Raw genomic sequence first — 21823 nt, 5'->3', positions numbered from 1 at the left:
TCCTTGATACACCCACATCTCTTTCTGCGTAGATTGAATTTGTAGTCTTCCCCACCAACACCAGAATGAGTTAGACTCATGGCAACTCCAATCGTGGCCGTGAAAATGAAGCAGGAACCACAACAACCATCTTCAATTTTGTCTTCTTAGGTATTCAAATGTTTAGGTTCCTTGTTGAGATTGAGTTTTTAATTTAGGGATTTAAGTTGATTGAAATTTCGATTTTTTCATAGTAGTTACCCAAACACTCTTTGCATATTCACGTGCCCCATGTGGTTATTCTCTTCCACCACTCGTAAGTTTCAACTTCATCTTCCCGCTTTCTTCTTCTTCGACGACATTCCTTTTCACCAATATAACATTAATATCACTTATGAGTTTTTTTTTTTTTTACAAATATCACTTATGAGTTATTTCCCCAAGAATGTGGTTTATGTAGTTCATAAAAAAAAAACGGGTTAGCTAAGTGATTAAAGAATGTGATTTTGTGTTAACTACTCCATTGTATTTTATAACTCATTGAGATGGATTACTGATCTAAATTCCTAAATCTCCAAATCCAATTTTACTTTAGAGAAAGAGTACGAGATGCTGGTGTGGGTGTGGGTGTTGTGGTTGGGGTTTTGAGATTTTAATTTAGTCACAAGGACATATTAGCCATTTTGTTATGCTTAAAATGTGTCTTTGGGTGTAACTAGGTAAAATCAGGGTGTAACTAGAAAAATCCATAAGATAATGTTAAAGAAATAAGACATGAAACATGTGTTCTCTCTCTAATTCTCTACTCCCTCTGTTTTGTTCTTCTTCTCGTTATTGTTACAACATTTTCTTACGTACCGATTGTTCTCTATTAACAAAGATTGTAATTATCAAGTTCCTTCAAACAAAAAAGATTGTAATTATCAAGTTGTAATGCTGAATCAATAAAACATCGTTTGCATTTCCATTTTGATTGAGTAGAACCATTACATTAATCGCATATCCACAAAGTAAAATGACTATTTTAGTCTCTATTTTTCATGAAAGCCGTAAGGAAATTGCAACCCCAATTCCCTTCGAGAAATATTTCTTGGTGTATTAATTAATAGGTATCAACTAGTAATGAATTTTGGTGAAAAATAGAATAGTCCAACTAGCATGAGAATGAATTAGCTCGTGTAAGAACCAAAAAAAGATGCTCGTGACGTTTAAGACTTAAGAGGTGTATTGAAGGATATGCTCTCCATGTGATTGTGAACCTTCTTTGGTTGGTTGGTGCAACAGTAGTACTTGATTCATACTTTATCATCATTCATCACGTTTTAATGTTTAATGCATATGGGAAAAGACAGTGACATTTCCTTCCAAGTACTTTCCAATTTCCATATGGACCGTCCCCTTAACCAACCAAAGTCCAAAACAACTCACCAACTTGATATTTTCCTTTGCTCCAACTTGAGTTGAAAACCATATCAAAATTTTAATCTAGACTCCTTGTCCACCACTCATTCAATACCTAAATAAAATAAACCTTTTATTTTTTTGGGTGAAAAATAAAAGTTATACTATTCATATATCATGCATTAAGGTCCAAATAATCAACCACTTGCCACTACAATTCTCTTCCTTATATAAAGGATCTGGTTTATTTAATCTATTTATAAAATATAATTGTTTTGATTTGTTGTTTACTTCTACAAATATCTTTCCTGTCCAATTCTCATCACCTGATCTTGCTTCAAGGGACTCATCAGAATCTGAAAAGGGTATTATTGCTTTCTTCTCCTTTACCTCTCTCCATCACTAATGTTTTTCTCACATCTAGTTTTTTTCTATGTAGTAATTGCCAAGTTTTTTTTCCTTGCAGTAATATTTGTACTCCAAAAGTAAAGTATCAAAGGACAACCATATAAAACTGATCCATCCTCAATCATCATCAACCAATCAGAAAACATGTTGCTAAGAAGCTCTTCAACACCAGTTCTTGGTTCTCTCCTATCTTCTTCCGGTTCCTTCACAGATAGTCCTATTCATCATCATTCCCATAGTCTTCATCCTGAATCCTTTCATGCACTTAAGCATCTACCACCACCAACCACTTCGCTCCAACATCATCATCATCACAATCACAAACTCTCATGCACTTCTTCTCCAATCTCTCCTTCCATTGCTGATCTTGAAAGACAAAACAAAGGGTTGATTAGAAGAGTTCAATCTGAAGGGAACTTGGAAGACTTAGCCTATGCTACTAGTTGTAACAACAATGAAGAGAGATTCAATTATATGGACTCTTCTTCTAAGAGGTATTCAGTGAGACAAAGATGTTTGGCCCTTGAGACCATTCCATCTTTCTCTCTTTCAAAGCAAACAGGTTTGCGTGAAGAAGAAACTGATTTTGAAGATGAAGGATATGATGATGATTTCAGTAGTGTGCTGAATAGTACTGGCAGTGGTGTGGTGGTAAATGATGAAGTGAAGGATAGAGTTTTCAGGGTGAGTTTTGATGAGGAGGGACAGGTTGGTAATATTGAAATGTATCTTGCAAAGGGACTTGGTGTTGATGTGAGTGGTGATGGTATAGGTGGCTGCAGAGGAGGGAATGGAGGTGGTGATTATAGTTCCATGGGTTCTGGAGGGAATGATGGAGATAGTAATCATGGGGTGGAAGAATATTACAAGAAAATGGTTCAGCAAAACCCTGGGAACCCATTGTTTCTGAGGAATTATGCTCAGTTTCTGTATAAGGTAAATTCTTTTTCCTTCTGTTTCAATGTATAGCTCTCAATTGTTGAAAATCTGATTGTTGTAGCTAGCCAACTTGTTGAAAATTCTTTTACATGCTATTTTTAATACTTATTTCATAGCAATAAGCTAAACAAATGATATTCATTTTCAACTCCAAAACTTGGTTTTATTAGTGCATACAAAACTATTGGTAATGAATGTAAATTGATGTTGTTTTGATTTTTGACAGTGCAAACAAGACCGTGAAGGAGCAGAGGAATATTATTCCAGAGCCATACTAGCAGATCCAAATGACGGAGAAGTTCTGTCACAGTATGGGAAGCTGGTTTGGGAGTTACATCATGATGAAGAAAGAGCATCCAGCTATTTTGAACGAGCAGTACAAGCTTCTCCTGATGACAGGTACAAATACAATATCATCTTCATTCATAACATTCAAGTCAGACTATTGTAGTTCTCTTTAGATCGAGTTGCATACTTGGAAATGCTTTCTAACAATAGCTTATGTATTTGATATCAGTCATGTACAAGCCGCGTATGCAAGTTTCCTTTGGGACACAGAGGAAGACGAGGATGCAGGTTACAATGACCCACAATGTTTGCCTCAACATTTTCATTTTGGAGCTATGGCAACTACAGGTGCTTAGAAGAGAAAATGATGTACTCCTGAGAAAAAAATGCTGATAGCATATTCTGATGCACATAAGGATCTCTGAGATGTATTGCAATACTGCTGTTGAGAACCAGAAATCACAAGCCGGGTTTCTGTTGCAGTGTCGGTTCTTTGAATGAAAAAGCTATTTAGACGTACTACCAGTTTGTAACCATTTAAGTAGTCAACGAACTGATTTGTAAAATGTTATCTTGACACTTGTTCTTATCCGTTCATTTGGCAATAAAAGCACCAACTTATGAAGGAAAAACGAGATTACAAGGGTTTTTTTTTTATAGAAGAGATATATTCCATCATCAGGGTTGTAATGTATTCCCTGAAGTAATTAAACACAAGGATGTGGAAGAGAAAGCAACTAAACAATGCTCTGATGGCCAAAACTTTGTAAGCTACGCGTCACTAAAAAAATATCAATCTACAGTTTAAAGACATTCAAGATCAAAGTAATGGTTGTGGATGGTTTAGGATCAGAGCAGGAAGACTATTGTCTATGTCGGATTGAGCTCCCTTAAAGAGACATAAACGAGGTTAAAAGTATGAAGTAAACAATGCAACCAATTAAGCCAGTTAACCTTGGAAAAGTTACCAAGATTTGCTAAAAGCATTGCAATGGGTTAGAGTCTTAAGAGAGCTAGACCTTGAATACATTATTTTCTCTTCTCCAGTACAACACAGAACTAGGGACCGCTCTATCGAATATATCAGCTATTTCCAACTACTAGTTCAATTTGACCTACAATCTGTAACAATCACGTCAAATTGTCTACAAGATAGGCTGGTGAGATTGTTTATATTCTTGCAAAGGAAGAGAGATACATAATGTCAATTCTAATTTCTCTTGATCTTGTCTCAAATATTGATAATCTGATATAGATTTATAATGAAATGTATTACAAGTTTCCAGTAAAAAAAGTTAAAAATCTTAACCAGTGATTTTGATGAATTTCAAGATAACAAATAATCTGATATAGATTTATAATGAAATGTATTACAAGTTTCCAGTAAAAAAAGTTAAGAATCTTAACTAGTGATTTTGATGATTTTCAAGATAACAAATAAAAATGGAATTCTTTGTAGAATAGGTACTACCGAAGAAATCTCATCCATGAATTATTAAGTCAGAATATGAGCTTTTGAAGGGAACCATATACTCATTAAAAGAGAATGTTTTACCCTCATGTTAAATCAAAACCAACCAAATTAAAGCCCTAACCAAATTAAAACATTGAACAATAAGATTTCCACGACACTATCAAAATAAGTCTCAACAACGGCAAAGAGCAAGAAAAACACGCAGCATCATGACAAGAGAATCATCACAACCTGCACAATCCTTTTTTCCCTTTCAACGCATTTTCTCATTAAAAAAAAGCATCCACAATCCGACATGAGGCCAATATAAATAACAAAATTCCCCACCTGAATGGCATCATAAAAATCATTCAAAGGGAACTAACTGAACTATACTTGAATAACAAACTAGCAAGTCTCAATGGCTTTTAACTCAAAAAAACACCCAAAATGTAAAAATCCTTTTCATGAAACCACAGAAGGAAAATGTTGTGCACTAGATAGCAAATAAGCCCTTGATAACATATTCAAGCATGTTTTCACGACATTTGCCTATCGTGAACCACGCTGAAGATAACCATCACCTCTTGGTCTGGAGTAGTCTGAAGTATCCTGGTAATATCCCCTTCCCGAGCTACGACCACCAAAACGCCCTCTAGGAGCATCTGTTGGATAACTGCCTCTGCCTCTTCCCCTTCCTCCTGATCAAGAGACGTAAGAAATAGATATCAATATTACAAAAAATAATTCCATATTTCATCAGAAAGTGATAAGACAAAACACTCAAACATCTAAAGAAAGGCAACACTAAAAAAGTCTATAATATGAAGACATTGTTTCCAAATAGTTTCAATTACTTCAAGGGAGGCACACATGTCTCCTTAAGCAATAGAAGAAACAATTGACAATCAATTTTTAATATCAGGTAAAATTGTCACAACTTTTGACAGTAATAAATTGAGGCAAAAAGATGTAAGACATTACTTCCTCCTCGAGTTGCACTGCTAGTGCTTGGTCTTCGCTCCTCTATGTATATTGGTCGCCCAGCAAGTTGAATGGGAGAAGCCTACAATAACATGCATAGATTTAGACAGATATGAACACAAAAAAATGATCTGAAATGAATATGGACACTCCAATTATTGCATCATAAGTACAACAGTTTCCTTCAAAAAAAAAAAAGTACAAGACAGTTGATACAGCATCAGACATTGTTACTTGACTTCACTAGAAGTACAAATTTAATTAAAAACCTACATTCACATATTTCAATATATACACAATAACCCAATTAACCATCCTTCAAAGAAAATGTATATAAACAAGGCAAGTAAAGCATAAAATCTAAGAATAGAAAATAGAACTACACCAATTTAACCTGATATCCATATGAAAACATCTGATGATGACAATAAATCAAATGAAAGATGAAGGTTCTGATTTTAAGGCATAGAAAAATTGAGGCCAAATACCTCCCCGGGTCCTTTAAGTTTCATGTTTGTTTCAGATAGATCCTTTAAGTTTCTAAGGTTTCAGATATGTCCTCTAAGTTTGAAGTTTGTTTCGGATAGATCCTTTAAGTTTCTAAGGTTTCAGATAGGTCCTTTAAGTTTCGAGTTTGTTTCAGATAGGTCCTTTCTATCAACCTCCGTTAAGCCAAAGTTGATTTGATAAAAGGGACCTATCTGAAACAAACTCGAAACTTAAAGGACCTATCTGAAACCTTAGAAACTTAAAGGACCTATCCAAAACAAACTCGAAACTTAAAGGACCTATCTGAAACAAACGTGAAACTAAAAGGACCCACGGAGGTATTTGGCCAAAAATTGATTATGGACATTTGTTGCAATGTAAACAAGTCGATCCACATCTGGTATCTTCAGTATGTTTTATGATTATTAAAGGTATGGAAAAATTAGATAATAAAACATTTATTAGGTCTAACAAGCAAAAAATAAGTAGATAAAATAACATCAAACCTGAAGCGCATTTTGTGTGCCAACAACGTCTTCGAATTCCACAAATGCATAGCAAACTCCAATTTCCTGTAAACACCCATTTCTATTTTAGATTGTGCTTTTTTCCATAATTAACTATATAATCATCGTTCAGTTTTATGTAGTGAGAGGAGCTACCTGTCGGACCCTTATGAATATTCCATCCGGCTTAATTCTGCCGAAATTCTTAAATTCCTGGTCAATCTCAGCTTCAGTAATATCAGCAGGCAAGTTTCTCACATAGACAGATGTTACTTCTTCTGGAAGAATTATAGACCGGGTGTTAACTTGATGACACAAGACTATAATAAATTCTTAGACAATATTGAGTCCAAATTTACATAATGCATTTCACGCAAAGCACCAATTTTACCATAGAATACTGTTTCCAGGGTGGTAGAACAAAGCACCAATTTTACCAGAGAATACTAAAGTTTCATTCTAAAATTCCTTTAGAATAAAAAGTTTATGCACAACAATTCTAGCATAAAAACATTTCAGCAAGTAGCCGTATATGACAATCGTTCAAAAAATTAAACCACTAGCACTTCGAGTAACAATTGCAGCAGTCAAAAAACACGCGTAACGGATGATCGGAATGAATAAAAAATTCCCCACAAATCATCAATTTAAGTACTAAAATTATAGAAATACAAGTATACCAATAAAAAATTCATACTAAGAAGATGAATCAAACCTTCTTCAAATCGGTAGCCTTCCTCAGCTGCCTCAGGCCCAGACTCTGAAACATATGCAGATGCTGAGCTTGACTGCTGGAAAGCAGGCTGCACCACTGACTGCTGAACAGCAGGCTGTGTCACATGATTGTACTCTGAAGGAGGAGGAGCACTTTTAAAGGAATGTTGTGGAGCATGTTGTGGAGCAGCAGACAACGCTGCTTGGCCTTTGGCGCGTAACTACAAATTCATCAAAGCATAATTATATTAAGACAAATATATATATATATATATGAAGAAATTTTATTGACATTATATAAACTAAAACAAAAAGGTTATCAAAGAAACATAAAAAATAATTGAAAGTTGTACATACAATAGATGCATAAGTTTTCTTAGCAGGTTCCTCAAAAGACTCTTCCACAGGAGCAGCGGGGGTTTCACGGATAGTATGTGCAACATTATGCACTGGCGGAGATGCCTCCTGTACAGGAGTTTCATCTACCACAACTTCGGTCTCGAAATCTTCTTGTAGTTGCTGCTGCTGCTGTTCAGGAAGACTATACTTGTCCACTGGATCATCATCTATATGAACTGAGTTGACATAATCTCTAGCTTCTTCCTCAAAACCATAGTCTGAAGCTGATAAAAAGATTGACGACAGAGAAATTATTAAACAGAAGCATGTGTCTTTCTTTAATTCAATGAAAAAATAAATATACAAATACATGATCTTATATTTAAAAGTAGCATCACGATGAAACCAATTCTGCTATCCCAGACTTGTTAAAAGTAGCATTTACTAAAAAGGATGTTAAGTTACTGAATGCAGACCATTAATCATCTTACTAGGTGTTTCAGTTTGTATAAACAGATAGCAGCACAAATATTTCTGCTTAAACTAGTCAGAAACTAATGTCCAAAAAACATGATTCTACAATCAAATTATACCAGGTGGTTCAGCAAAAGAAGCAGAAACATGTGGCTGTGAGTCAATCCTTTCAGATGCCACCGGTACCAGATTCGGATGCACTACATCTTCAACAAACTGAAAAATATCATTGAGTACAAAATAACCCTTCTCCTGAGGAGCAAGGAAGAAGGTTTGAACAAACTTCTGCTTCCTATTGACATCTTTGTTCTTAACAACACCTGTAACCATTACAATCACTCCTCCATCCCAAGAGTCCAGAGAATTGATCGTCTTGATCTCAATTGTCGAAAAATTCAGCGAAGTCACAATATTGTGAATATGCTGCACAGCACAATTCAATCCAACCCAATCAACTATCTATTAATTTAATAACATAAAACAAAATAAAAGTTCATTAATCTTCATATAACAGCATTCTTTTCCCTTCAAAAATACCCTCGTGGTTAAAAAGAATAAATAATCAAATTCCGTCAATTTATTCTATACCATCTAGATGCTAGACTAAATTGACAGTTTTTCATCAAAAATACCCTCGTGGTTGAAAAGAATAAACAATCAAGTTATATAAAATCCGTAAATCGGTCAATTTAGTCAATGTTATCTAGATGTTAGACTAAATTGACAGTTTTTCATATACCAAGACTGAATTGTCGGATTTTCATATACTTTAGAGACTAAATCGATGACTTATTCCGATTAAAATCACCAAGAGGCTGGAACTAAAATGAGCATTCATAAATAAATAATTACATCTAAATTCTAATCTAATGAAATTAAATTCTAAAACCCTAAAACAATTGAAAAAAAATGCAAATTTGAGTGAGTAATAATATGAATTACCAAGACATCAGATGCAGTCTCAGTATAATCACCGTCAACACGAATCATCGAACTCGAATCAGAATAAAAGTGATAAACATGATCAGGTTGTTGACGCAGAACTTGATAGTACTGTCCCACAAAGTAAGAACCAACCTGCAAATCAATCAAACAAACAAAAACCCTATCAATTCACACAAATCCAAGAATCCACATAAAAAAAATAAAATTTAAAAGAATTATAAAGAAATAAATAAAAACCTGGGCAGCACTAACTGAACCCTGATACGAAGCCATAGTTGCACAGATCCAGAAACAAAGGTAACCGAAAAGAAAACCCTAAATTCTATTTAGGGTTTTCGAAAACTCAAAGAAAAAGAGTGAAACTGCGATTTAGGTTTAGATATGAGAATGCGGAGAGAAAAACGCAGGAATCAAAGTAAAGTGAATATAGATCGAAGAGTGAATGAGAGAAGAAATTTATTTTGTGAGGGGTTTAGGACGAAATCGTAGCCGTTGGATTAGGTGTGAGGGATATAATTTATTTTTATAAAGTTTTTTATTTATTTACTCCATTTATTTATTACTCTATAGTAACGTAAAATTTAATGGGTCAGATTATTTTCAAGTCAACGTAGATGGACGGATGGAGATTTATAAATAGACTTGTTTGGACTTTGTGTGTGACAGAGAGTCCTTGCTTCTTTTTGTAGGGTTTTTTACAGTTTCTTCTAAATTCGTTATTACTTAGAAAACACATATACATAGATCTAGTTTTGCTTTATTTGGATAAAACAAACTATTTTTAGGTTATCATCTATGTTCTCCATACTGATGATGTAATGTAAGTACACATTTGAGGCATGAAAAAACAACTATTTGCATGTAAGGTATCACAAAGAACAATTTATTGGCATATATACCAATATTGTATTTTTAACTAACATTTTTTTTCAATTTTACCCCCATTTAATTAAATTTCTATCTTTTTATTGTTCATTGTTGGTAAAAGGGAAAAGTTGGATACAAAATTTTCGTCTTGATGTTCGTAATTATAAATCAACGTAGATGGATTCTCTTTCGGTAATACTGATAATGTAATTTTTGGATAACTTTTGAGAAATGATGGAGGTAATTGAATTTAGGATTTTTCCGATCGTGAGGTTGAGTTTTTAATTTATTGGCTTAACTTTTAGTTATCGGGAGAGGTTTACAATTGGCGTAGGGTCTTGGTTAGAAATATATCATCATGAAAACTGACTCAAACAACTTTGGATTTAATTGTTGACATCAAGTAGAATGACTTTCATCCTCATGCAACTTTACTCTCTCGTTAGGAAGTTCATTTTTCTTTTTTGGGTGGTCTCATTTAATCATATTTTAAGAGAAGGGGATGAATGTGCTAACTAATTTACAATGTTGGTGCTTCTAATGGCGACTCCTTAAAGATGTGAATTGATATCCCTTTTCAGCTGAATATCATCTTGCTTGCAAATATTTCTGGGGTGTTTAAAGAACGGATAGTTTAGTCCATTTATCTTGTTTTATTTTCCTCTTGATAAAAAAAAAACTGCAATAAAAGAAAAACAAATCTTTACCAATCCTAAAAATATCTTAAACATAATTTTTTGAATAAATTAGATTCTAATCATATCTTATTTTAAATATATTTGAATGTAAATTTATACTCAGATATTTCTCAAAAATAAATAAATATTTGAACATTATTTTTGTAATACTACTTACACGTATTAATCTCCACATTTTTCATTGACTTAATATTTTTTCGCCTGCAAACAAGATTTCCAATTGGAATTTCAATTTTATTCTTTATATGTTGTTCGTAATTTTTATCAGTATTATTTTTGGGTTTGTGTTTTATTTTAATGATTTTTTTTAATACAATTTAGCTTTATATATATTTTGTTTGTAATTTTTATCAGTATATTCTTTGGGTTTGAGTTTTTTTTTTAATACAATTTAGCTTTATAGAGTCGTGAATAAAGTTTAAACTCTAAAGTTTTGATCGAGTGGTGAAAAGAAGATTCTGGTTCAAGTCGTATTAGTGTCTTTGGAGGAGATAAATGCATCGTTGGATTAACCACCATCCACTCTTCTAAATTGTGCACTTATATCAACATAATCCTCTGCTATATCAACGCATATCATCGTCCACCAACTTGACATCATATTTTTTTTGGTTACAACCAACTTCACATCATATGAATAACAAGTGAATAACATCATAAACTAAATTGAAATATGAGCGACTGAATTAAAACGTGAAACAACATTGACTAAATCAAAAATATTTAACTCTCTTTCAATACACAATTAAGTGTAACTACATCCAACAACTAACACTACTCTACCCAGCAGAAAAATAGCATGCAAGTATGATGTATAGAAGTGGAGGACACGATTGTTATGAAAACCTTTTTTTATGCCTCTCAATTCAATCCCCATTTCCTAATAAATCTTGTACAAAATTCTTCCTATAAAGTGAAATTCTTGATGTCTCAAGGAACCTTGATCGAGGCGCCAGAAGTCGCCACTCGCAAACCATTGCTCCGAAATTTCCTTCAAAATTATGCGCATGGTTGTTGACTTGTTAGTGTTATAAATCCACCTTCACATTGTACAACTGTGGATGCTTCCTTCACAGGATTGTATGTTTGGACATCCTTGCAAAATAATTTTCTAGAATTGTGTTTAGCCAAAAAAAAGTTCCCTCCGATGACATGGATTCAATTGTTCTTTATTTTGTAGCTTATTCAATAGATGGATACTTCATTGGCTTCGCTTTAGAGAAATGATATTTTAATATATTAGACACATCAAAAGGTCTTTTTAAATCAAAACCTACGCAAAATTGTGATCCATGATTTTTTATACTTTTCTAACATGGAATTTTTTTTTAAATCAAGCAGTTTTTTTAAGAATACTGTTTTCATTCGTCAAAGCTTACAAATTAGATGAAGAATCCGGTAATAGACATAATAAGTGTAAGATCAAAACCGAGAAAAGAAAGAACGATATCAAGAAAACCGTGTACACAACAAATAACATAATTTAGTCAAAAAGATTATCTATCCTCGGTACTCGGTAGTACTTAAAGTTACACTGCATCTATGCTCCAAATTACCTAAAACCAATTACCTACAAAAGAGAAAAATTACAGGAAGCAAAAACAGTAGCTATCTCACTTTGTCGACTCAGTAGTAATTCCCATAATATGCCTGAGGAACGGCTGCAGGTTGCTGTGTCGGGGCTGCAACAGGCTGTGCATAATTTTGTTGAGGCAGTGCCGGCTGAAATTCAGAAAAAATAATCAACACTAATCTAATTCGCAGTACTCAGGTTTAGCAGAAATATAGAAATGGAAAGAGTAACAAAAGGTCAGAGAAGTCAAATACAACTGAGAAATGAAACCAAACTTATGTACTATTAGTGCAATTATTAAACTGGTGAAACTCAACTCAATGAAAATCCTGATACGCTGGGCACGTGTTCCCTCAAAAAAAAAAAAAAAAAAAGAAAAAAAAAAGCCAAGGCCTTATAAAACAATGGTATGTTTGATAATATTTTACATTCTTTTTGCTTGCTATACACACACACAAACACCATCACATGATTCCCCTTACTTTTTTTGCTTTCTCTTGTTCTACAGAGCAAAATTGTAATTAACACTCGCAAGAAAGAACTATAGAGCTGAAACATATCAGGCAAACAATAATCTGCAAAAATCATAAGGGCTGAAACAGCTTTTCACCTGTGCAGGATATGCAGGAGGATAGGCCCCATAAGCAGTGCTTTGTGGAACTGATGCAGGCAATTGTGGGTTAGCATAGTTGCCTCCATATCCAGCATAAGCCCCATAGGAAGCGGCAGCCTGTATTCAATCAGAATGGATAATTTCAGAACAGGAATACCTCACCATTCTAGAATGCACAAACACAGTGTCAAACATACACTACAAGTGCGACAAATGTTTAACTCTAGAAAACATGAAACTGTTGGGCATAGCATGAATGGAGAGCATTTATGACATGATTTTCTGTAGATAAAAATGCATGAAGATGTCTTTATGGGTTCAAGGCAAATATAAACTAAAAGGGTAATCAACTCATTACAATGAGATATGGCGCAAATTCCATTTCAACAAGGCTAATATGGTGTTTTCAAATTATAATGCTTCATGGATTAAGGTTATGACACACCTGTGTACACCACTATTTCCAAAAACAAAAAAAAGTTTATATTGCACAACCCGGCAAGAAAGACTCACTAGTTTATAAAACAATTTCGCCCACGTCATAGACAAACACCATGCAACACTGGGATTTGAACTAGGGAAGCAACACACAAGAAAAATAGTTGAGGGCAAAAACCAATTTACCTGCTGCTGGGTGTAGCCAGCAGGCCATTGTTGTCCTTGTGCTTGAGTCGTTGCTGGCCAAGTTTGAGGCTGTACTCCATAGTTAGGCCATTGATTAGGTCCATTTGGATATGCACCCACTACAGATTGGGCAGGTGATTGAGCAGAATAAGCTCTTGACACTTTTGTTTTATCTGAGGCTAAGAAATCCTCTGCATGACGTTTTTTCAACTCCGACAAGCCCCTGTTTGGCAAGAACAGTTTGGCATGTCTATCCTCAACCCTTTTGATCGATTGAACATCTCCAAAGAGATTTAAAAACTGAAAAAACAACAGAAAATTTGTAAGAACTTAATAATACTGCTAACTAAAGGAAACTAATAAAATATAATATTGAACATCCTCCTCATAAGAAATCACCTCCAGAAAAATGTTAGAAAGCTCCTCGCGCTCTGTTGCACTTGCTACACCAGGGTTCTCTGGGTTGGGTGTTATGAATTTTACAACCAGTGACTCTAGAAAGTCAATGTCAACTCGCTTTGGCTGGGGTTGAATAGCCTCAAAATGCAATAAAGCCTGTGTAAGAGATGAAGTTAAATACTCTCGTTAGAGATGAAGTTGAATAATCTCGTTAGATATGAAAAACATTTGGAAAGACGAAGAGAAAAATTGCCAAGTGCATAATATTAGTTAAGTATCAATAGAAAGTGAAAGTTGAGACAAACCTCAAGTAGTGGCTTTGACAGTGAAGCATTCTCAAGTCCCCCAACTAAAATCTCTCTAGCCTTTTCGGAATTCCCAGAAGCCTAATGACAGAATAAGAAAGAATATTTCAAAAACAAGACAAGACAACTTTCACACAAACAAGCATAGCAACTGAAGCATAAAACTATAATTCCCAGAAGCCTAATGACAGAATGAGAAAGAATATTTCAAAAACAAGACTAGACAATTTTCACACAAACGAGTAAAGCAACTGAAGCATAAAGCTAGAAAATTGTTAAATAATATAAAAATTGTTAAATAATATAAAGCCAGAATCATCTCTATTTATTGGGATAAATGAGAGGCTCGCAGAAATAATCATCATTTGGCCAGATCCAGACAGGTCAACAAAAACAGTAGCTAATGTTAATTAAGAGAACTGTCCCTATTTCATGTTCTATAGCCAAATGCGGAAATGTCTGAAACAAAACAAGACTGAATAACAAGCGAAGAATACAAATATGCTGCCAAACCTACCAAATAAACAAATCGAGAATACTGAGCAAACAACATTGGCAGTGTTTGTGAATGTTCTTTTCCTTTCTCAATGGCAATGGCCTGTTCATACAAAGAGAAGGCATCCTCCAACTTCCCCTGCAATATCATGGAATGGAAAAGCTGTAAATTTAAGCAAAAATTGAGTCACGGTTTATTAACGCTTTTGTAAGTCAGCATACCAATCGATGTTCCATATTGGCATGCCTGATTATTGCTTCAAGAAGACCTGGAGAAATTTCAGTGTGAACAAGTTGATACGCAGCTCTAGCGCCAACAATATCTCCAGCCTGCTCCTTGAACCGAGCGCAAAAAAGATGTATCTCGGGTTGTCTCTGCATTATGACAAGCAAAAAATGATAAAGCAGCAACAAAACAAAGGGAAACGCCTCTCACACAAGAAATGCAATTGAGCTAATTATGCTTATAAACAAAGTATACATGAACATTGCTTTTTATAAATCAAGACTAAATTGCACATATAATAAACACCATTCACTGATGGGCCACAACAAAAAGCTTGCCAGTGATATGAAAATACTCTTCGTATATGTGACCTCGCAGTTTAGGCTTTCAGGATAACTGATCTACGACATAATACCAATACCTCCATGAAAAGGAAATGAGTAATTGAATCACTAGCTAGTCACAACCTCAAAGGGATCATATGTCTTGTGTAAGACAGGCGATATAAAAAAAAAAAAAAATCATTTATACGCCTTCACTTATACAAAATGGGTCATTGGCAACGCGGTGTACATAAGATTTCTATTCTCGGCTAAACGAAGGCCCTGATGGGGAAATAAAAGACAATTGAACTTTCATTTACCCTAAAGAAATCATATAAACATAAAGCTCAAAAATATAAGATGCCCCTTCACCATTTACAATCAGGTAAACAAAAAACCAACCTATGGTGTATTGACACACTATATCAAGTTTCATGAACTATTATCCTATGGCTAGTAGTCCATTATATATGTGTGTTTCTTGCCAATTCACTTAGCTTAAAAACAGGACAGATGAATACAACACTAAAAAGCAGCAAATGGCTGCCAAAACTACAGCTTTGACATTTGGAAGAAATTACCTTGACAAAAACTTGGCTCGCCCGAGCGAGAACATTATTTGCAAGATCCATACTTTCCCTAGCTTCCATACACAAAACATAGCGTATCCAGTACTCGGGATAATTGGCACAGGCAATGACACATCTCTCATACAACTTGACAATCTGATCCACAAACAACAAAACAAGAAAAGAACACATCATAAAAATTGTCCAACAATGTAAATGCAAGCAAAAAAATCAAGAAAGAGAAGCATAAAAAGAAAATTCAAAGCATTAGAAATACTCCGTGGCGGGACAGAGAGGCCCCTCGTATATGAAAAGAGGGACCCTCCTTGCCTGAGACAGGTGATTATGAAGATTAGAAGATACCTGCATTCATAACATTCACACTTTTAAAAATAAACTTTTGCAAACACATGACAAACCTAGAATGTCCACTGACAAATTAGGGTTTGAAGTACTTAGCCTCAAGAAACCAATTTGTAGGCCCATGCTTTAGTCTCAGTTCAATTCCCGATTAAAAAGTTTCTTCATCCAACAGAATAGGATGTGCACTTATAAGACATATGATACAGCAGATATTACTTACTGTAAGTCAATCTATAACAGGAAAAACTAGAACAGAATGTGCACTTATAAGAAAGCAGTTTGGTTACCTTGCTCAAGTCGCCTTCTCTTTCTATAAAATCCAGATAATTATGCCAGTTTTCAAGCTCCCCAATATTAAGAGGTCGTACGTGAAAGTAGGGCCTCCTGATAGTTGTTTCAAAACCAATGATCTTAGAATCGAACTCTTTAGCTTTCTTATACATCTCTTCTCTAATGGCGATATACTTCTCCAACTCTTCTGCTTCTGTTAATACAGCACTTGCAGGTTTAGGAGAATTATCTGCACCATCAGGATGAACCTCTCCTTCAACACCTTGGTCAGTACCCTCTGAAACAACACCTGCCACTGCAGCAGCTTCATCAGCTGTCCGTAATTCTGAAAGAGGTCGATTACTAGCCAACTCCTTGAAGCTGCAACACCATTTACAGCGTTGAAGTAATTTAGTTCGGGGGAAAATAGAGAGGAGATAGTAGAAGGGGATATTATGTAGAAATATAAAACAAAAAATAGTAATTGTGTTTCTTTTTTGGAAACAAATGAAGTGGAATGATAATATTAAATTAAAACAAGTAATTACCTGTTGAAATATCGATCCAATTGCTGATTTGGATTCTCTAATATTCTGGTGTAAATCATTGCAAGGCGGGCCCAGTCTTGCTGCATGTACTCATATTCAATGTATTTATCCCAAAGAGGAAACGAAAGATAATCTGTTCCAACATAAGCTAATCCTCGTTCAAAAAGCCTGAAATAAGCAAGCAGTCTTGATTAATCTGTAACTTAAAGCATCCATTTACTGATGCACATCCATGTATGGGAAACAGCAGCACTAGTGTTCTAAGGTAACAAACAAATCACTCGTAACATCATATAAGACATCCAAACGCTGCATTTACCTTCCTGCAAAAAATCATACAATGTCCGAGAAATGGAGCAGTCATAGAGGCCATCTAGCCCTTAACCAGACGAGATCTTCCCAGCAGCAATTTGCAAATTGATACACCTCATAGTGTCAAAGATAAAAACAGCTAACCATTTCAACAGGAAAGGGGGGGAAAATAGAACCCTTCCACACAACTATGAAGTTTGAAATCAAATTGAAAAGTTTATAGGGGAAAATGGACCCAAAATTTCAATTACTATACATAGTGGAATCAAAACCAAGGATTTAAACATCAGAATGGAAAACATTCTGACATGCAATCCCATCAAAGCTTTTCCGCCATAAAAAGGAGATGGTACTGTTGCACGGTCTCTGAAATCAGGTTAGAAAGCAAGCAAGAAACAGCTGAGCCTAGTAAATAGAAAATCCGATCATAGAAAATAATAAGGTAACATGTAAATAAGCCTCTATTACCTACGAACTGTGTCTGGATCTCCATAGGTGCTTATAGCGAATATGCAATAATGCAACCACATGTCCACTGAATATGTAACCCCTTGAACAGCTCGTTCATAAACTTCAACAACTTTATCAGCAGAGCCAAGGCGCGCCTCATGGTCAGCATATTTCTTCCAATACCCATAACACAAAGGGAATTCTGCTAGGAAAGCATCATAGACTCTACGCATCTTCAAAATATTGTTCTTCAATAAAAAAATCATTATATGAGAACCATGAGTCATAAAATAAATCAATAATAAAATCAAATACATCACATTAGTTTGCCACTAAACCTATAACTACAAGTATCTCGTAATAAGGGACAAAAAAGGAAAAAATAATATACTAGCAGGTTAAAAAATAATATACCGACAGACAGAACCAGAGAAATCGCCCACATAACTTGTGTGTACATTATAGACATTCTTAATCAAGACACCCCCGTTAAACAGATGCAGGTTTAAGTATTTAACAATATAAATTATCCATCTCATTAAACACGTAGTATACTGAATCATAATGCATGCATGTCATATATCAAACTAATATGAAAACATCGAGATCAGTCATTTATTTTGATTCCTCGACATGTAATTCACGTCTTAAAAATTGGGTCAACATATCATACCTCTGCCACCTTCTCTGTCTCGTCAATCAAAGAAGTCCAAGCAGTAAAATCAGAAGAATTAGCTGTTACAATATTCCACAATCGATCTTCTTCAGCAGACAACGCAGCTGTTAAACGTGAGATAAATGATTAGCAGCAAAACCATAATTTGGTTGAACAGCAATATGCTTGTGAATAATTAATAACAAGATAATATTAAAAACAAGACGTATGGAGATAAGACGTGTATGTTTAGGCCTGAATCAGCCAACTCAGTAAAATAGAAGACATCCAAAAATCGCAGAAGTGGCTTAGAATATGTGATCATCAAATTACAAACCAAAGTCATGATATCTTGTTGCACTGGTAAACCAATAAAATGGAAAAAAAATGTAAATGTATGAACGTATTTATACACCTAATAAACCTAGTTATTATATCAATATGGTCAAGATCCAATTCAAACCAGGCCTGGAAAAATTTCAAAGTCACTTGAGACAAAAACAAATGGAAGTAGCCTTAAACGCCACCTCCAATGCATGAAAAAATAAAGCTTCTTACTCAGTGTTGCTAAACAGCAACCACTATACCGCTATAGCGTAGCGGAATATTAACAAACCGCTACTGTTTTATCCGTTATCCACAATTGACAACACTATTGTTACTATGAGCGATTAAAATTTTCTTATTTCCATTCATGAATATTGGTGAAAATTCATTAGTTCTCAACATTGATATGCAATTGTATTACTTACAAGCTTACATGAACTACAAGGCCTAAATGAACTATTTGCTGGTTAATAATAAATCACTTGAATCTTAAGTCCTTGACTCCATCATTGGTTAATTATATTACTTGCAAGCTCTATACATACCCTTAACATTGAACTCCGATTTTTTTATTAACAAAACTTCAATAACAATAAAAACGAAATAACTTCACTTTTCCCGAAGAGTATGCTAACATAACAGACAGAGAAGGCATATACATACCGTAAGCATCTGTGAGTTGTTTCTCATCAGCCGACCCATCAACATTCTCTGATGCATTTCCATTTTCAAGTCCAACTGTATCAACACTTCCATTTACAGATGAATGGTCAGCAGAGACCATAGCAGAGTCCAGAGCTTCCTTTCCAACCAGACTGGAATCCTCATTAGGCACTCCAGCAGCTTGCTTTGACTCGTTTGTTGCACTAAATTGAGCTTGTAGTACAGAATTAGGATCCCCAGCAGTATAAGCATTCCCATCACCAGAATAAGTAAATGCATAGCCTGAATTGGGCAGAGCAGCAGCAGCTTCTCCTGCAGCCTCGGCTGGGGCAGGAACATTAGCACCAACCTTGGGAACAGGATTCGAAGCGGTGTTGTTGTAAGCATCCGATGGATACGTCTCAGCAGCAGATGCTTCTGCAACCATTGTTTCACTATCTCCCATACTTGAACAAAAAATCTGAATCCACAAAAAACAAAACATAAAATATTAACCAAATTTCTACAATTACAATTGGATGAACAACTTATTTGCAGCTTATGATAAGCACTTATTATAAGCTATTCTATAGCAAAAAAATTGGTTGAATTTAAATTATTTTTGTATGAGCTATAAGTTTTTTTTCATAAGCTATTTGGAGAACTTATGAAAATAAGCTAAAACAGCTTATGATTAATGACGTAAACAGTTTTCATAAGTTCTCTAAAAACAGCCTAACAAAACTTATTCCACTACATAAGGTCAAATAAGTCAATTATTCCACTAAATAAGTTCAAATAAGTGAATTGAAATAATCCAAACAGGCCCTGAGATAACAATATCAGATAATTTGAAATGCGATAGCAACAGAACCAGTAAATCTAATCGAATGAATGCATGATACGAAAACAGAATTTGGAATTAATGAAACAAATTAAGCAAAAAGCTATGACAATTGAATATAGAATCCCTAGGGTTTGAGAGTATAAACCCTAACCAAGAGTTTTGGAAGCAATCGAAATACCTTATGAGAGAGAGAGAGAGAGAACGGTTACGTTGCAGAGAAGAGAGAGAAAACGAAACACTAGTAGCTTCCGATGATGTTTTTGGTGGTAAATCGAGGATGGAAATTTGCGAAGTAGGGCACCGAGCGTGTGAGGTTCTACTTTAAATATATCGCTGATGATGTGGGTGATTGCGTCCTCATGGCAAATGATGCAACTGCAAGATCTGACACCGTTGGTGATAGATAATGATGTGATCTGAACAGTTGATTACTTGATAGGGTTGTTTGTGCGGTGTAGATTCGATGAAGATGTTCCAATGGGCTTTTGTTTGGTTTAAGCGTTGTACTACTTGTTGTACGGGTGTTCAAAACCGAACCAACCCATTAGAAAAACCGCAAACCAAACCAATCCAAACCGAAACCGCAAAAAACCGCACTTGGTTCGGATGAATTCGGATGACTTTTGCACTGAACCGCGCGGTTCGGTTCGGTTTGCGGTTTGCATCTCAGCAACCGAACCAAACCAAACCAAACCGCAAGAATAATGAATATTACTTAAATATGTACTGGCCCAATTACATAGCTCAAGAATGATCTCTTTTGATTCGATTTTTCCATCGTTGCGCCATCAGGTTCAATTATAATTCATTTCCATCTCTTTCAATTCATTTCCAGTGATGAATTTGTTTTCTTTACTTCCCAATAATTTGTTTCATGTTTATGTTTCTTCTTAATTTTACCTATTTTGATATAAGTTTTACCTAATATTTTATCATATAAACATCAAAATAAAATGTCTTATGTTTATTTTGTAACAAGTTGGCAATATTAGAGTTAATGTAATATTTTTTTATCTCGCGATAAACCGCACAAACCGAACCAATCAAACCGCATTGGTTTGGTTTGATTTGGTTTGGATGGCTTTTTAAAAATCAACCGAACCAAACCAAACCGCGTGCTTTTTTATTTCGCGGTTTGGATGACTTTTTTGCTCAAAACCGAACCAAACCGCACCGCAAACACCCCTAACTTGTTGTGTGTAATTGAGTTCGATGTGGCAGTGGTTCTCGTTCTAAGATCTTACGATGGAAAGTTGCAATGAGCCTTCAAAAACAAACCACTAAATTGTTCATTGTCTGTGAAGCCCAGATACGAGATACGATACGGATACAATACTGCACCGATACGCCGATACGAAAAAAATTCAAAAATCAAGATACGATACAGCTGGGATACGTTAATAAAAAATTATATAATTAGATGTACAATATAATTATAACCATTTTTTTTAATATGCAAATATATTAACAAACAAAAGAAATCAGTCATAGACTCATAGCACTATATAAATAATATTAACTATTAAGAGACTGATGATTAGTCAATTATATACACAATATATCCAAATAGAGCATCATCAGTGCTATACCATATCCAAAATGAACATTGTTAGTGCTATACTATATCGATCCAAAAAAGAAGCACTATATCCAAAAAAAAGAACACATCGGTACTCAAAAGTTAAGTTATTTTAGTTAACATTAATTGGGAAGTATCGGGGCAGATATCGGTGCATGATAATTATCGGATACTCTCCTGATATGTATCGGGAAGTATCGAATAATTATTTTTTAAAAA

At 34.7% G+C, this 21823-nt stretch overlaps 3 protein-coding genes across 5 annotated transcripts; 1 reads left to right on the top strand and 2 right to left on the bottom strand.

The window, feature by feature from the left end:
* Nucleotides 1-1917: 1917 nt before the first annotated feature.
* LOC146910286 (uncharacterized) lies at nt 1918-3647 on the top strand. Its single transcript, XM_085730672.1, has 3 exons — nt 1918-2724; nt 2954-3126; nt 3245-3647. Exons 1-3 carry the CDS (start codon nt 1933-1935, stop codon nt 3369-3371), a joined length of 1092 nt encoding a protein of 363 aa, XP_085586798.1. The 5' UTR covers nt 1918-1932; the 3' UTR covers nt 3372-3647.
* A 792-nt stretch (nt 3648-4439) lies between these two features.
* Nucleotides 4440-9374, bottom strand: LOC146910285 (nuclear transport factor 2-like). Of its 2 annotated transcripts, XM_085730671.1 has the most exons (10): nt 9273-9374; nt 9157-9232; nt 8917-9051; nt 8094-8397; nt 7519-7784; nt 7163-7382; nt 6604-6725; nt 6448-6513; nt 5453-5534; nt 4440-5169 (listed from the first exon to the last, which is right to left on the bottom strand). In XM_085730671.1, the coding sequence occupies exons 2-10, from the start codon at nt 9190-9192 to the stop codon at nt 5021-5023; spliced, it is 1380 nt and encodes a 459-aa protein (XP_085586797.1). In that variant the 5' UTR covers nt 9193-9232; nt 9273-9374; the 3' UTR covers nt 4440-5020. The 2 variants fall into 2 exon arrangements, with proteins under 2 accessions (XP_085586797.1, XP_085586796.1); XM_085730670.1 differs by having other exon boundaries at nt 9157-9374.
* Nucleotides 9375-11933: 2559 nt separating this feature from the next.
* PRP39 (Tetratricopeptide repeat (TPR)-like superfamily protein) lies at nt 11934-20319 on the bottom strand. Of its 2 annotated transcripts, none has more exons than XM_085730668.1 (14): nt 20204-20319; nt 19200-19659; nt 18228-18334; nt 17573-17802; nt 16793-16960; nt 16262-16625; nt 15624-15767; nt 14716-14868; nt 14516-14632; nt 13999-14079; nt 13694-13849; nt 13295-13594; nt 12668-12787; nt 11934-12206 (listed from the first exon to the last, which is right to left on the bottom strand). In XM_085730668.1, the coding sequence occupies exons 2-14, from the start codon at nt 19642-19644 to the stop codon at nt 12111-12113; spliced, it is 2481 nt and encodes an 826-aa protein (XP_085586794.1). In that variant the 5' UTR covers nt 19645-19659; nt 20204-20319; the 3' UTR covers nt 11934-12110. The 2 variants fall into 2 exon arrangements, with proteins under 2 accessions (XP_085586794.1, XP_085586795.1); XM_085730669.1 differs by having other exon boundaries at nt 20235-20319.
* Nucleotides 20320-21823: the final 1504 nt, after the last annotated feature.

The sequence above is a fragment of the Medicago sativa genome, chromosome 7 (assembly GCF_051527215.1).
Source record: "Medicago sativa cultivar Bolivia chromosome 7, Bolivia_mono, whole genome shotgun sequence".
Lineage (NCBI taxonomy): Eukaryota > Viridiplantae > Streptophyta > Magnoliopsida > Fabales > Fabaceae > Medicago > Medicago sativa.
The sequence above is the reverse complement of the archived record's forward strand: the minus strand, read 5'-3'. Positions and strand labels throughout refer to the sequence as shown.